Source organism: Xyrauchen texanus, chromosome 12 (genome assembly GCF_025860055.1).
Source record: "Xyrauchen texanus isolate HMW12.3.18 chromosome 12, RBS_HiC_50CHRs, whole genome shotgun sequence".
NCBI lineage: Eukaryota > Metazoa > Chordata > Actinopteri > Cypriniformes > Catostomidae > Xyrauchen > Xyrauchen texanus.
The window spans coordinates 11,145,264-11,162,453 of NC_068287.1; the positions used below are offsets into that span (position 1 = coordinate 11,145,264).

Here is a 17,190-nt window from a genome sequence, read left to right on the forward strand (position 1 = left end):
GACAGGTCGTTTTGTGACAGTTTTCCTGCACACGCAAACACAAACAAGCACATGTAGTCATTCAAAGATAGTTACTTATCGACTGTGAATAAGCCGGAGCAATATGAATTAGTTTTGTTTTTATACTGATTTCACTGACACGTTGTAGGAATATTCTGCGTTCTGTATTTACATGTGAGATGGAGGCGTTGTTAAAGAGAGAGCTGTGCACTTCCGTGCTGAAGAGCACAGGTCATTCAGGAGGAGGATGCATCAGTGAAGGCCAGAGCTATGACACTGACACTGGCAGAGTGTTCGTCAAGATCAACTACAAGAAAGAGGTGCTTCAGGGCATTTTCATCCTCTGGATTTGGACTGTTTAGCATCGTCTATGAGCATGCAAACTTGCAAATAAACATGCTATCCTAAAAGTGTGATCATATGTGTTAAAATAATGCAATGCACTTCATTTGGTTTAATAAGTGTAACTGTAAAGTCATTAACGAACATTATTTAATTTCATTAGCTGATCCAGTTTATGCAGTGTATAAATAGATACAAATATAAACATAAAATGTTCAGTACCTAGATACGTATAAACCTTCCTATCTGCAGTACATTAACTACTGATCTTTTGAGCATTATATAAATAGTCTATTATAAGGTTATAGATAGATAATGTTACTTTTTAATTTATAATGTAAACGATCTATCCATCCATCAATTAGAATTTGTAACTATTCAGTAATATTTTCTGTTATCATTATATAGCCTATATAATGGTATATTGTATAATAGACACATTGTATATGGATACTATGTAATGCAATCTATCTATCTATCTATCTATCTATCTATCTATCTATAATTGTAACTATTTTACGTTATGTTTTGTTACTGTATGTGAAGCATTATATTTAAGCAATATCACATGAGCAAGAGTGCGATATGGCTTATATACAACAAGTACATTTAAAAAAAAATGGGAAAAACTGAGTATGGTCATAAAAACGTATTTGTGCATGGAACTATATTCTTACGCGACTGATCAGAATCTGCCGTTGCTTGTTCAAAGAAAATGTTGCATCCGAGACTCTCAAAAACATCACTTCAGAACTACTAGTATCTCAGCTTGGTCAAAAGTCATCTTTAGCATGTTATTGAAGATGCAAGGATGTGTGTGTGTGTGTGTGTGTGTGTGTGTATTTGTGTGAGAGAAAGAGAGAGAGAGAGAGAGAGAGAGAGAGAGAGATGGAGATGGAGCGTGTGCAATCACCTGTTGATGATGCTGTAGTCTGTTAGTCATCTTTTAGAAGATAATGTAATTTTGGTGAAAGGCATCTTATTTTCTCAGTGGAAAATTAGCAATCCAAGCAGGGGTATTCCTTCCTATTTCACAGTAGCTGGTGCGCAAGAATCTTTCACTATAGAACTATATCTCCTCTACCATTTTGTCCTCTCCAATGTGGAAAGTCTGGTAAGAGGAAAGCGCTTTGAGGTTGTGTAATTAATCAGTCTGTTGTGGCTCTCATCTGTGATGGGCCTTAATGCTGATGTTATTAGTTTAATGCTGTGTAAAGCATTACAAATTAAAGCAAAAAATTAATTGTAAAGAGACAGATAGCTATTAACACATCTGCACTGCTCTTATACTTTAGTTTAGAATGGCATGAATACAAACGGAGTGATGATGGTGTCAGACCATAATATCTTATGGAACGTCTCTTGTCCAATCAGATTCGAGGACCGAAACTAACTGTTGTATATAATGTAATAATGCCTGTTTATCTTATTTATGAAAGCTTTCATAAAGTTTCATAAAGGAGATTATTGAATGATTAGTTTGTCTGTAATTAATTCTCTCTCTCTCTCTCTCTCTCTCTCTCTCTCTCTCTCTCTCTCTCTCTCTCTCTCTCTCTCTCTCTCTCTCTCTCTCTCTCTCTCTCTCTCTCTCTCTCTCTCTCTCTCTCTCTCTCTCTCTCTCTCTCTAGGCTAGGAGGATGTTTGATGGAGAAATGGCAAGTTTGGAAGCGATCATGTCTACAAACACAGTGAAAACACCCAGACCTGTGAAGGTTGTGGACCTTGAGAGAAGTGGAGCTCTTCTTGTAATGGAACATGTGGATATGAAGCGCTTGAACAAGTATGACCCAAAATCATGTAAATCCATTAAGCTTAGGTTATTTTAAAGGTGAGAACATTAAATGGATCAAGGAAGAACGAATTGAGTCCACATGACATTAAAGCATTAAAGTGTGTGCTGTTTCAATTATGTTCTGTTTATGTAGATACTCAGCTAAACTGGGGGAACAACTCGCTGACCTACACCTGTACAACAAGAGACAGATAGAGAAACAAAACAAGGAGCTGCAGATTGTTGGTAAAGCATTGTTTATATTGCACTGTTCTAAATGTTTTTAATGACATAAATGTATTTCCTGTATTTTCAAAGGGAAAGGATCTGGACAGTCCGAATTTGCTAGTGTAAACAAGTTTGGGTTCCACGTGGCCACATGCTGTGGTTACATCCCTCAGGTGTGCATCTGTGCTCCATAGATGTCAGAGCAAACATATGGAGTGACTAATTTTCAAAGATTTGTATTATCTCACTCTTAGCAATAATATGTTTTTATGTCTCTCTGTGGCATTCAGGTGAATGATTGGCAGGATGATTGGGTGTCCTTTTACTCCCAGCAACGCCTTCAGCACCAGCTCAGCTTAGTGGAGCAGTCATATGGTGACAGAGAGGCCAGGGAATTGTGGGCAAAGCTCCAAGTAAACTACACTACTCAGATTTTAACTTGAAGATAATAACACACAAACACAACAGATCTTTCAACAGGAATGCATTTTTAATATTTCATGACATTTCTAACTATTTGAATGTACATCCACAAGTGATATAATGGTGACATTTAATTAATCTTGGTTAATTTGAATAAAAAATAAATACAGTTGTTCATTGTTAGTTCATTATGCATTAAATAACATTAACATATACAACTTGTAATGTAAGAAAGCATTAGTTTATGTACAAATTAAAGTAATAGTAATAGCAAAACCCAAAAATGAACAATCAGTCATTGTTTACTCACCCCTGTGTTGTTATAACCCCATATGACTTTCTTTTTTTTTCTTAACACAAAGGGAGAAATTGTGAAAACATTTTGTGCTCTGTGATGTCATACAATGGCAGTTTATAGTAGGGATGTCCCGATCCGATACCTAGATCGGTATCGGCTTCGATACTGCCGTTTTTAGACGGATCGGGTATCGGTCTGACGAGCCCGACCCAAATCCGATACTCTGTGTTAGTCATGTTCGTTACTGTCAAGCTTAAAAAATGACATAAAAGAACTGTTAAAACACCATTAAAGCGGTTCATATGACTCGTGCATTTTATTCAAAGCCACTTGAAGACACGCGATAGCTCTGTGAATTGCAATAGGCTGTGTTTAATAAGTAAACATATAAATGCACGCGCAGCTTCAGCCCGTTAGTGAATGGCGCTTCGGTTTACACACACACGTGCGGCTATTTATAGCCTTCACACGTGCACAATATTTGAGCGCTACAAACGAACATCTCAGATGTAGATGCTCAGCAGTTCGGTTCACTTATAATATGGACTTAGAACGGCACTGGAGGTGCATTTAACCAGAATTTAAATAAGAAGCTAATTAAACTGTGAATAAAAAGTGTGAGGGTTTAAAAGTTAAAGCTGTCACGGAGAGACTCACAGCAGAGATATGAACTCTGCAGGGTTTATTGAGCAGAGGATTGAAACGGTGATGTAAACATTGTGAGTAAATCCAGTTAAGCAGAGTGGCAAACAGCAGGTAAGTAATATCCAGACAGCATATAGACACGATGAAAGAGATAACTTACAACAATTTTATGATACTTGCAGGCAATAATGAAGACACATGTTTGACATAGTATTTCTGAGACTCCAGAACTTTCTACTATCGATGAGAACAGGCACAGAGTGTGAAAGTGAAAGTGAAAGTGAGAGAGAGAGAGAGAGTGTGTGTGTGCGCGCGCGGGTGAGAAAGCGGGGTATTTATGCAGTCATTGATTAGCCACTAATGATATGCAGGTGCGTGTAATCAGAACGCGGGAGTGCCAGTATCCAGTAGGCTATGCTAGTTAATAATAAAGTGTTTCTTAATAAGCTATACATTTATATTGAAATAATGTGAAGTTAAAGGTTTGTGTTTCTTTACATATTAAAGAGTACACCCAATTATTTCCACACAATAATGTAAAGATATTATAAACTGATTATGCAAAAAAACAACACTGGTATCGGGTCGGTATCGGCCAATACTGAGTTCCCCTTCTGTCGCTCTCTCCACGTTGTGTCGGAGAAGCGACACTAGGGGTCTCTCTTGAGCGCCGATATTCACCTCTGATCTATGAAAAAAGGCCAATGAGAGTTGGCAGCCAGTAATTGCATGTCCCGCCCCTGGACATACGGGTATTTAAGCGGCGCAAATACAGGAGTTCATTCAGAAAATTTCTTCGGGGCCGATGGTCTGTCTGCAGTTTGCTGCGAGTTACACGCCACTTAAACGTTCCTGTTTTCCTCTGACAATCTGCATGCTGTTGGATCTTGACGGCGCACAACAGCGGCTTTCTCCTTCTCAGTGCACGGCGTGCATTGTTGCCCCTGAGCGCTCGACAGCGCGAACACGCACACACACACACTGTGTATTAAAAGAGTTTTTACTAAAGAGTAATTTTCTCTAAAAGAGCAAACACAGCGGCGTTGAGCGTCCTTTTAAGGACGCCGTCTTTTCAAGATGCCTTTCCGCCCCTGTGTCGTTCCTGGATCGCGGTAGAGTGCTCTCTGCTTCAGACGGCCACAGGCGCTGTCTCGTGTGTTTGGGCCGCGATCACACCGAGGCGGCGTTTGTGGATGGTTCATGTTCTCACTGCGAGAACATGACCATGACCACGTTAGCGATCGCGGCTCGCTTTCAACAGAAAGCAAGCCACCCCAGCTGCACCCGCATTGCTCCTTCTTCCCACGGGATTAAGGACGGTGCGGTTGGCGCTGGGGGCAATTTGAGGCGGCAGCGGGTGCAGTTTCGCCGGGTAGCCCCCGCGAACCTCCCGTTCCCGACACGCTCGCTGGTCTCCGTCCCACGCCATGGCGATAGCGGCTCGCCTCCACGGCCCGGCTGTCTATCCTCCCGAAGTCCGCTTACGGCCTCGCGATCCCCGGTCCCTTTCTTCCCGGAGGTGCATGATGAGCTGGCGTCTACGTGGAGAGCCCCGCTCTCCGCTCGTCTAGGTGCCACCCGCTCCACTCTCTCCACCCTCGGCGGAGAGCGCCGCGAGTACGACGCGATTCCCCAGGTTGATAGGGCAGTTGCGCACCATCTATGCCCGGTAGCCCTACCTCCTGGCGGTGTCGCCCGTACTCCCGTCCAAGCCCTGTAGGACAACATCCTCACTTAACGCGAAGGCCTACACTACGGCTGGGCCGCTGCCTCCGCCCTGCATGCGATGGCCCTCCTGCAAGTCCACCAGGCCAAAGCTCTCAGAAACATGCACGGGGTGGACCTGATCCTGATGTGCTGCAGGAACTGCGCTCAGCGACCGACCTCGCCCTGAGAGCGGCGAAGGCCACAGCGCAGGCACTTCGGACAGGCGATGGCCACCCTAGTGGTCCAGGAGCGCCATCTTTGGCTCAACCTGGTCGAGATGCGTGAGGCTGACAAAAACCGCTTCCTGGGCGCACCTGTCTCCCAGATTGGCCTTTTCGGTGACACCGTCGAGGACTTCAGCCCAACAGTTCTCCGCGGTGAAGAAGCAGACGGAGGCCATTTAGCACATCATGCCCGCCGCAGACCTGCCGCTCACGGGCCCTGCCCGTCTGCCCGCCGAGGCGTCCCCCTGCGAGAAACCAGCTCCTGCTCCGCCTCAACCCGGGCCCAGCTCTCAGCCCCAGCGTCGAGCACTCCGCAGGCGGCGCCGCGCCCCTGTCTCACGAACCCCTCCAGGACCCAGAAGGCTCCCAAGCGTTCCTGAGACAGCCGACCCAGAGCCGAAGACGTTAGCTCCGAGGTGGTAAGACGCTCCGTCCCGGTGGAGGGCGGGAGGAGAATCCTTTGTTTTTCATTTGCCACACCCCTGGCGGGGCTGTGGTACCCACATTCTCAATAAAAAGCTATTTCCTTTGCCTCTGGGTCACCTGGCCGCCAAATGCCGTTTTCACGGCAATGTGCTTTCAGATCACAACAGTTCCGGTACACTGGGCCGGCGATCCCGCCTTCCGCCTGCCCACGACTGTCCCCGGCCGGCCGGTTCAGACGAGTCCAGAGGACGCCAACATCAGACCTCCTCCTCAGTCAAGAACCTGCCCCTGCGGTGCGCGGAGCAAGGTAAGTGCTTTGAGTCTATTCTCAGCACCTCAGCCTCAGGCCGCAACGAAGCCGCCCGACGCTGCATTACCTGTTCCGCCCGCTCGCGAGGCCCCGCCAGGTACGTCCAAAATACTTCGTCCCTTTGGTGCCCCTAAGCGCAGAGCTGGGAAGCATGGCTTTAGCTTCCCAACACATCACGCTGGCTGCACCGGACCATTCGACTTCGATTACGCAATTCAGTTTGCCCGGCTCCGCCCCCTTCAGGAGCGTCCGCTTTCCGCAGTACCACGGCGAGCACGCCAGTTCCCTGCGCACGAAATCGCGACCCTCTTAGCCAAGAGCGCGGTAGAGCCCGTCCCTCCAACCGAAATGAGGAAGGGTTTCTACAGCCCTTACTTCATTGTACCCAAGAAAGGCGGCTTCACGACCAATCCTGGACTTGCGAGTTTTCAATCGGGCCTTGTTAAAACTCCCATTCAAAATGCTTACGCAGAGAAATATTCTGGCTGGCGTTCAGCATCTAGATTGGTTCGCAGCGGTGGACCTGAAGGACGCGTAATTCCACGTCTCAATTCTGCCACGACACCGACCCTTCCTACGGTTCGCGTTCGACAGCCAGGCGTTTCAGTACAAAGTCCTCCCCTTCGGCCTGTCTCTGTCCCCTTGCGTCTTCACGAAAGTCGCAGAGGCGGCCCTTGCCCCGCTACGAGTAGCCGGCATCCGCATTCTCAACTACCTCGACGACTGGCTCATCCTAGCACACTCTCGAGAGTTACTATGCACACACAGAGACCAGGTGCTCCGGCACCTCAGCCGCTTGGGGCTTCAGGTCAACTGGGAAAAGAGCAAGCTCACTCCGGTTCAGAGCATCTCTCTTCTCGGGTTGGAGTTAGACTCAGTCTCAATGACAGCACGTCTCATGAGCTGGCGTGCTCAGTCGGTGCTGGACTGCCTCGCTTCCTTCAAGCCAGGCACAGTGGTCCCTCTAAAACTTTTCCAGAGGCTCCTGGGGCATATGAGCGTCCTCCATGGCAGTCGCGCCGCTGGGGTTGATGCATATGAGACCACTCCAGCACTGGCTCCAGACTTCGAGTCCCGAGACACGCATGGCACCGCGGCACGCGTCGGGTAAGGATCACCCCGCCTGCCTCAAAACACTCCGACCCTGGACAGACCTCTGCTTTTTACGGGCAGGAGTGCCCCTGCAGCAGGTGTCCCGACGCGTCCTGGTCACAACCGACGCCTCCGGTCCGGGTGGGGTGCCGTGTGCAGTGAGCACGCAGCAGCGGGCCGTTGGAAAGGGGCCCGCTGCGTTGGCACATCAATTGCCTGGAGTTGCTGACCGTCCTTCTTGCTCTCAGGAAGTTCCTCCCGTTAGTTCGGGACAAACATGTCCTCGTGAGATCGGACAGCACCACGGTGGTGGCGTACATAAATTGCCAAGGCGGCGACGCTCCGCCACATGTCACAACTTCGCCTGCCGTCTCCTCCTATGGAGCCAGCAGCGACTCAAGTCAGCAAGCTCAACGTCGTAGCGGACGCGCTATCCACGACAACGCCTGCCCGGCGGGAGTGGAGGCTTCACCCCAGTCGGTCCAGCTGATTTGGGAGCGGTTTGGCAAGGCCCAGGTAGACCTGTTCAGCGCCCAGGAAACCTCCCACTGCCCGCTCTGGTGCGCCCTAACAGAGGCTCCCCTCGGGACAGGCAGCTGGCACACAGCTGGCCCTCGGGGCTCGCGCAAGTCACGCATTTCCCCAGTGAGCCTTCTTGCACCGGTGGTGTGCAAGGTCAGGGAGGACGAGGAGCAATTCACGTTGGTGGCCCCCTGCTGGCCCACTCGGACTTGGTTCTCGGAACTCAGGCTCCTCGCGACAGCTCCTCCCTGGCGAATTCCCCTGAGAAAGGACCTCCTCTCTCAGGGACGGGGCACGCTCTGGCACCCACGCCCAGACCTCTGGAACCTCCACATCTGGTCCCTGGATGGGACGCGGAAGAGCTAGCCGGCTTATCAGCGACCGTTGTGAATACCATCAACCAAGCCAGAGCTCCCTCTACCAGGCACCTTTACGCCCTAAAGTGGCGCTTGTTCATGATATTGGTGTTCTTCCGAGGCGAAGACCCACAGAGATGCGTGATTAGGTCAGTGCTTCTGTTCCTACAGGAGAGGCTGGACAGGAGGCTGTCCCGTCCACCCTCAAGGTGTATGTTGCTGCTATCGCCGCCCACCATGATCCTGTAGGCGGCAAGTCTTTGGGTAAGCACGACCTGATCCTCAGGTTCCTGAGAGGCGCCGGAGGTTGAATCCCTCCCGGCCAGGCCTAGTTCCCTCCTGGGATCTCTCGGTAGTCTTGGCAGGACTCCAGAGACCTCCCTTCGAGCCGCTCGAATCAGTTGGACTCAGGGCCCTCTCTCTTAAGACGGCCCTGCTGATCGCTTCGCCTCCATTAAGAGGGTCGGGGACCTGCAAGCGTTCTCTGTCAGCGACACTTGCCTGGAGTTCGGTCCGGCAGATACGTCTGTGATCCTAAGACCGCTGACCGGGCTATGTGCCCAAGGTTCCTACCACACCATTCGAGATCAGGTAGTGAACCTGCAAGCTGCCCCGGAGGAGGCAGACCCAGCCCTTTCGTTGCTGTGTCCAGTGCGCGCCCTGCGCATTTACCTGGACCGCACACAGAGCACCAGGCGCTCTGAGCAGCTCTTTGTCTGCTTTGGGGATGGCAGAAATGGAATGCCGTCTCCAAACAGAGGCTCGCCCACTGGGTTGTCGATGCCATCACACTGGCTTATCACACCCAGGCCGTGCCCCTACCCGTACGGGTCCGAGCTCACTCAACAAGGGGTGTTAGCGTCCTCGTGGGCACTGGCCAAGGGCACCTCCCTAGCAGACATCTGTAGAGCCGCGGGTTGGGCAACACCCAACACCTTCGCGAGGTTTTACAACCTCCGCGTTGAGTCGGTTGCGTCTCATGTTTTCTCAGGTCGAGCCCGTGAGAACTTCGGTAACACGTGAGACCGACCGGCCGGGTGGATCGCTTGCGCCAGCGCCCTTTCCTGGCGTCAAGGTAAAGTAGTGCGCCTTCTTCCCAGGGCGCCCCACTCGAGTCGGGCCCCTGGTCGATTCCTCCCCAGCCCTCCGGGTCCGCGGTTCAGCGGAGGAACTTCGCCGACCCAAGCCACTGCGGGTACCCTGATGGCTACCCTGTACTGGTATAGGTGCTCCACAGGTAAAGTAGAAGGCCTCCTGTGCGGACGCCCCTGTGTGTATTTAAACGGTTCTGTCCCCTTACGAGCGGACCCCGTGTCTCCCTTAGGCAGTTACAGCTGCCCGGTCGCCGTGCTGTAGCAACTCCCCCTTCGAGGCTGGGATCTACCACCGCACCATACTTTCCACAGGAGCCCTAAGACGGACGTGTGGCGTGTCTACCACTTTTCCTCCCCAAGAAAAAGGGCAGGTGTGGTCTCCGCGAGGGTCTGGGTAAGACCCCTTCCCTATATGCGTGTAAGGGCCCGGCCGTGATTGCTCTATGCGAGAAACATAGAGAGAAAAGAGGCCCAGCCAGGCTGGCCCGTTCCCATGTTGGCAAACATCGCCTTGTTCCCTCCCAGGGTAACTAGAAGGATCCCGATGTTCGTATGGGGCATTGGGGAAGGGTACGTGCAGCCGGGTACAGACGATGCGTGGCACTGGATGAATCCCTGCCCGCCTCTGTATCGGCAGTTCACGTACACGGTTCAGCACTTGGCAAGATTGGAATGGGTCCCCTAGTGTCACTTCTCCGACACAACGTGGAGAGAGCGACAGAAGGGGAACGTTTGGTTACGTATGTAACCTCCGTTCCCCGAGGGAGGGAATGACACGTTGTGTCTTTCCTCCGCCATGTCACTGAACCGAGCCACTGTTGTGGCCGGACCATTTCCGGCTCCTCAGAAAAATCCTGAATGAACTCCTGTATTTGCGCCGCTTAAATACCCGTATGTCCGGGGGCGGGACATGCAAATACTGGCTGCCAACTCTCATTGGCCTTTTTTCATAGATCAGAGGTGAATATCAGCGCTCAAGAGAGACCCCTAGTGTCGCTTCTCCGACACAACGTGTCGTTCCCTCCCTCGGGGAACGGAGGTTACATACGTAACCAAACGATTTCCGTTATCGGAATCGGATCGGAAGTGGAAAAAGTGGTATCGGGACATCCCTAGTTTATAGTCACCATCTCTTCAAGCTCAAAAAGAACTAAAATAAAAGTCTAAAAAATTATTGTATGTGATACATGATTGTTATGAGGTTTGGTGAGAAATAAACCAAAATCAAATTTATAATTGAGTGAAACCAGTTGAGGCAGTTTACCGACCTTTGACCTGTGCGCATTCATGATAGGGCACGAGAGCAACCGTTTGCTGCACAAAAGCCAGAGAACAGAACTTACTAAACATGTCTGAAGAATTTGTAGACAAAGAATTTATGCATTTCTATGCCCAGCTTATTTTTTTTAACTGAGTACTCTGAAATCAAACAGAAACAGAGGAGGCTAAATGAGCAACGGTACATTCTATTGATGGCTTGTGTTGCATCAAGCCGGGTAACTCATCCACTGTGAAGTGGCACCGGTCCAGAAACGTTCTCATAGCAGCATGTTAAAGCCAGCATATTAAAAGCTTGTTAAAAAGTACTTGATTTTGGCCAAGAATGTTACACCTACCGAATGTTTTTGCAGAGGTCTCACTGTCAAGTAGGAGTGGTGGTGGCGTTGTGGGCTAAATCACATAACTGTTAATCAGAATGTCGCTGGTTCGATCCCCACGGCCACCACCATTGTGTCCTTGAGCAAGGCACTTAACTCCAGGTTGCTCCGGGGGGATTGTCCCTGTAATAAGTGCACTGTAAGTCGCTTTGGATAAAAGCATCTGCCAAATGCATCAATGTAAATGTAAGTCTGTCACAAATACTCACCGGTTTGGAATGGAAAAGAGATGACAGATATTCCCAACTACTCCATCTCTCTAATTATACCTTTGCCTTCTTTTGACACTTGAAGTTGTAGTCTAGTCACCATAAACTGCCATTGTATGACATCATTGAGCACAACATTTTTTCAAAATGTTTCCTTTGTGTTAAGAAAACGCAAGACAGACATATGGGGTTATAACAAAAAAAAATAATTTTTGAGTAAACAAATCCTTTAACATTAACCAAGGATAATAAATCCTGTAATAATATTGTTCATTGCTAGTTCATGTTTACTATTAATTAATATGCTAATATGATACAAATTAATTGTATGTGAAATGTTATTAGTATTATGTAGTGGTTAATTATTATTTTTTTATTATTACAATTCAATGCATTTGATTGCAGAATTTAACATATGGTTATTACTTACAATACCCAATGTATTACATGTTCATTTCTTACAGAGAATCCAATTTTTTACTTATTTTCAGTTGTAAAAATCCACCAAATCCAGATCCCTAATCTACTTTTATACTGTCCCTATATGATATTATATACAATGTAATGATATTATACATGCACAAAAGAATGAACATTAATTTTGCACAAAACTTACCCAAAAGCCCTCAAAAATATTTGAAAAAAGAAAATCCACATTATTCATTGTCAGGGCTTTCAGTAGATTTTGGGACTGATATGATAAGGAAGCTCTTTAAATACTTGGGTAACACTTTATTTTAATGTGTCCTTGTTACAAATATTACATGTAACTATAGTAATAACAGTCAGTTATGCATAATTACAAGCAACTAACCCTAAACCAAACCCTAAACCTCTAGTAAGTATATGATGTTAATTAGTAATAATCAGTCATTACTTTCGCAACTACACTGTAACAAGGACACATTAAAATAAAGTCTAACCCAAACAAGTTATTGGTCAGTGACAACAATCTCAAAATGGGCCAATATTGGTTAATTTATTGGCTTAGCTAATATATTGAATGTAATATTGTTTCTTAATTTTATTAATGACCTACATCACCAAAACTGAATATATGCAATCTGTAAACTGATCTATAAACAAAGTCATGCTTCACATTTATGCCACAAAATTATTTCAAGTCTCTCATTGTTTGCATGATCTGTTTAGCTGAAGATCCATCAGCTGTTTACTGAAATAGAGGTGTACCCAGCTCTGCTACACGGAGACCTTTGGGGAGGAAATGTGGCTGAATGTTCTGATGGTCCCATCATCTTTGACCCAGCATCATTTTATGGCCATTCGGAGTATGAGTTGGCTATTGCCGGCATGTTTGGTGGCTTTGGGAGCTCTTTTTACAGTGCTTACCATGAGAAGATCCCCAAGACCACTGGGTTTGCAAGGAGGCATCAACTATACCAACTTTTCCATTACCTGAACCACTGGAATCACTTTGCCGGTGGCTACAGGGACTCTTCTCTACGCATCATGAAGGATCTTGCAAAGTAGATGGACTCTAATTCATTAAAGTATCCCCTTCAATTCTTAATTTATAGAGGTGGATGTTAAACTAACTCACAGCATTTGATGCAGTTTGCTCATTGGTTGAAAAACCTGATGATTTGGTAATCATACTGTATGCTGCAAATCAAGTCACACACTTTGTGCATGATCAAACTAATTGACTTAAAAACTACCAGTCTGATGGCACAAAAACCACTGCATAGTTGACATGAGAAAATCTTTATCTTAAAAACTGTGTATACATATACTTCCAAAAAAAAGGTAAATGTTTTAGATGCAGCATTCCCTTTTGTGAATTGCACTTTAACCTTACTACTCATAAATGTTTTGAAGAGACACGACTTATTGCACCTTGCTTTAACATCAGATGTGTGCACTCTGTATCTATAGAAGGTGTCCTGTGGTATCTGGCACCAAGACATTAGCAGTAGATATTTCCAAGTCCTGTACATTGCGAGGTGGAGCCTCCGTGGATCAGACTTGTTGGTCCAGCACATTCCACAGATGCTCAATCAGATTGATATCTGGGGAATTTGGAGGCCAGGGCAACACCATGAACTCTTCATCATGTTCCTCAAACCATTCCCGAACTACGTTTGCAGTGTGGCAGGGCACATTATCCTGCTGAAAGAGGCCACTGCTATCAGTGAATACCAATGCCATGAAGGGGTGTACCTGGTCTGCAATGATGTTCCCGTGGATCCTTAAAAAGTCTTAAAATGTCTTAAATATTTTTTTCCAAAATGTAAGGTTATGAAAAGTCTTAAATATCTTAAATGATACAATAAAAGTCTTAACATTTAAAGATGTCTTAAATTCGTGAGCGGAAAGACAGGAATCATGATATGACCTAATGTGATTAACAAACTTCAAAAGAATATGATTTAATTAGATAAATACATGCACTGCGTCCTTCAAAGTGAAAACGCAGCACTGTTGTATTTGCTCCAAGCAGTTCTGATGCTGGTGTGCCCATTGTAGGCACTTTCATTGGTGGACAGGGGTCATCATGATCACTCTTGGTCCAAATCATCAATATGTATATGTTAGTGGGGTCCGTGTTCAAAAGGAGCATATACTGTTTACTGCACAGTATAAACTGTAACTGTATGCCCTACTATTTTTTTTAAATAGTATGTGAAATAGTATGCAATGATAAACATTTAAAAGAGTATTATTTTATATGGTTGTGGTATGACTTCATTACTCTGCATGTTGAAGTTTATGAGTGCTGTCTATTAAAAATCTTGGAAATTGAAATAGTTATATTGCATTTTTAATCCAATTTTGTTCCATGAAAAAGGTACCTTTGGTGTCCACAAAATTTCATGACTGTGAAGTGCACTACACACAAACTTCTGTGATTTAGTGTAGAGTCACGTTGGGTTAACCTTCTCGTGGTCACTATAATGTGGTTCCCGCAGGGCCGGCCCAAGCCTTTATGGGGCCCTAAGCAGAATTTGATTTGGGGGCCCCTCGGTGCTGCCAATATGATTGAATATTGTCAATGCTTGATTATTTGCACACTATAAATCTAACACACCCCTTATCAATTTTATTAGTTGTAGCTGTGTTGCTTACAACATACCAATGTCTGCCTGGCATGATTTTACCCTTCTACGGTTTTAAATGTAACAGTAGCACACCTATATTTACCCAATCCTGTTGATCCTCTGTTACCAGTTTTGTGTAATTCCTAGAGAACAATTTACAGCAGAAGCTGTAGACAGTATCATTTCTTTTTGAATAAGTGAGCCAGCTCCACTTACATTTTTTCCTCATTAATTAACTTTCTGTTGGTGTAGTGGAAGCTTCAGATTTTTCCAGGTATTATAGACCTCTTTGGTAGAAAGGTCCCCGGAATGAGAGAACGAGGAAGGAATGTGAAAATGGTCGATGGTGATCACGCATGCTGTGATTTTTCCCTTAATTCGAAATTCAGTGACAATTACCTAACAACTAAACACAAATGTGTTAAAAAGGGATCTTATTTTTAATTTTGAGATAGGTTATGTTGTGTGTTTGAGGGGTACCTTGATTGTCAGAGACATCTCGTAGCAACCAAACACATGCGTTGCTGCAATGCTATCGTTACGATAATCAAAAAAAGAGAGTGTAATTAACCATATTTTGAACACCTGTATGCAAAATATTTGTTATACATGCTTTATTATCATTTAAAGTAAGAACTTTGACTCATTAATGGATATTACTCAATAAAAGTGCATTTTTGTTACTGACTGTAAACCTCCCTGTGCTAAGTGACGTAGCACACACCTGCATCTTGACTAAGTGGGAGTTGAAGATTTCTGCACAATTATTCCAGTTAGAAGTCTGACATAAAGTGTCATTCTGTTGCACTTTCCCCAGTTGAAAGGTGGAAATTCAGACTCTCAGAGTTGAATGGAATGCTTCATGAATTATCACAGCAACAATACAGCGCAATGCGGCTTTCCCACAGGAGCAAACCCCAGATAGCAAGCACATTTCTGCCAATTCTGGCAGAAGTGTGGCACTGTTGGCTCAATGCCGACATTGGCAAAAAGGTAACTGGCTAGAGCTGTGCCAACTGTATACACCACTTCAGGCTGACAGGTGGTTTTTCACATGTTGGCCAATCTTGGCTGAAAGCAGTTCCACAAAGCATCTCCATACTTGTGGTGAAGTTGTGTATATCTACTTGTGTCCCGAGTCTGATACGTCAGAAGCAGCCCACTGCTAAAATTACAGAACACAGCCAACAGATGGTTTTGTCGGTTACTCACAGAGCTCAGCTATCTTTGACACTCGGATCCTGCTTGGTATGGATGCAGCAGGTATTACCTGACTCTTTTTCGAGAGGATCAAAATCAGTTGCCAAAAGTCATGGTACTTAATGTTAAGTTTCCAGTCTTGTTTTAACTGTCAAGTGGAAAATAATTTTCTATATCTTTATAGCCTAACATTAGCTGTGATAGCCTGTAAGGAGAAAGAACATAACGTTAGAAACCCTGTGCAGTCCTGGAAACTGTTACACCAACTGTTATTGTGGAATTGATGATGTCACTTTCTCCAAGACCATCACCACATGCTCCAACCAGAAGCCGTGGATGACTGCAGAGGTGCGCACGCTGCTGAGGTCCCGAGACTCCACCTTCAGAGCAGGCGATAAGGCAGCCCTAAGAACAGCTAGGGCCAAACTGTCACGGGCAATCAGAGAGGCAAAGCGCGCACACGCCCAGAGAATCCACAGTCATTTCCAGGACAGCGGTGACACGCGGCGCATGTGGCAGGGCATCCAGGCCATCACCAACTACAGGACATCAGTTGCCTGTGACAAAGATGCCTCCCTTCCAGATGCGCTGAACGACTTCTACGCTCGGTTTGAAGTGCAGAACGACATGATGGCGAGGAAGACCACCCCTCCTCCCAACGACCAGGTGCTCTGTCTTGCCACAGCAGATGTGAGGAAAACTCTACGTAGAGTCAACCCACGGAAGGCTGCTGGACCAGACAACATTCCTGGCAGAGTGCTCAGAGGATGTGCAGACCAGCTAGCAGATATTCTTACCGACATCTTCAACATCTCTCTGAGCAGCGCCATCGTTCCGACGTGCTTCAAGGCCACCACTATCATCCCCATGCCAAAGAAGTCTTCAGTGTCCTGCCTCAACGACTACTGTCCCGTCGCACTTACATCCATCATCATGAAGTGCTTCGAGAGGCTCGTCATGAGGCACATAAAGAGCCAGCTGTCCCCCTCACTAGACCCACTGCAGTTTGCGTATCGTTCAAACCGTTCAACGGACGATGCCATCGCCACAACCCTCCATCTGGCCCTCACCCACCTAGACAATAAGGACTCATACGTTCGAATGCTGTTCATAGATTTCAGCTCAGCATTCAACACAATCATTCCCCAGCACCTGATTGGAAAGCTGAACCTGCTGGGCCTGGACACCTCCCTCTGCAACTGGATCCTGGACTTCCTGACTGGGGGACCTCAGTCAGTCCGGATCGGAAACAGCATCTCCACCACCACCGCACTGAATACTGGGGCCCCCCAGGGCTGTGTGCTCAGTCCACTGCTGTTCACTCTGCTGACTCACGACTGTGCAGCAATGCACAGCTCGAACCACATCGTCAAGTTCGCCGATGACACGACCGTGGTGGGTCTCATCAGCAAGAACGACGAGTCAGCATACAGAGAGGAGGTGCAGTGGCTGACAGACTGGTGTAGAGCCAACAACCTGTCTCTGAATGTGGAGAAAACAAAAGAGATGGTTGTTGACTTTAGGAGAGCACAAGGTGAACACACTCCACTGAACATCGACGGCTCCTCTGTGGAGATCGTCAAGAGCACCAAATTCCTTGGTGTTCACCTGGCGGAGAACCTCACC

At 46.6% G+C, this 17,190-nt stretch overlaps 1 protein-coding gene across 1 annotated transcript; it reads left to right on the forward strand.

Annotated features, from left to right (window-relative positions):
- The first annotated feature begins 23 nt into the window (after positions 1-23).
- LOC127652971 (ketosamine-3-kinase-like) lies at positions 24-14,058 on the forward strand. Its single transcript, XM_052139424.1, has 6 exons — positions 24-320; positions 1,971-2,122; positions 2,268-2,359; positions 2,432-2,514; positions 2,632-2,754; positions 12,458-14,058. The coding sequence occupies exons 1-6, from the start codon at positions 180-182 to the stop codon at positions 12,794-12,796; spliced, it is 930 nt and encodes a 309-aa protein (XP_051995384.1). The 5' UTR covers positions 24-179; the 3' UTR covers positions 12,797-14,058.
- Positions 14,059-17,190: the final 3,132 nt, after the last annotated feature.

What these genes read in the sequence shown, in the direction of transcription:
- LOC127652971 (XM_052139424.1), top strand. Translation starts at nt 180, where the DNA reads ATGGAGGCGTTGTTAAAGAGAGAGCTGTGCACTTCCGTGCTGAAGAGC. An exon ending in GATATGAAGCGCTTGAACAA is followed by an intron (nt 2,123 to 2,267) that starts GTATGACCCAAA and finishes CTGTTTATGTAG; the next exon opens with ATACTCAGCTAAACTGGGGG. An exon ending in GCTGTGGTTACATCCCTCAG is followed by an intron (nt 2,515 to 2,631) that starts GTGTGCATCTGT and finishes TGTGGCATTCAG; the next exon opens with GTGAATGATTGGCAGGATGA.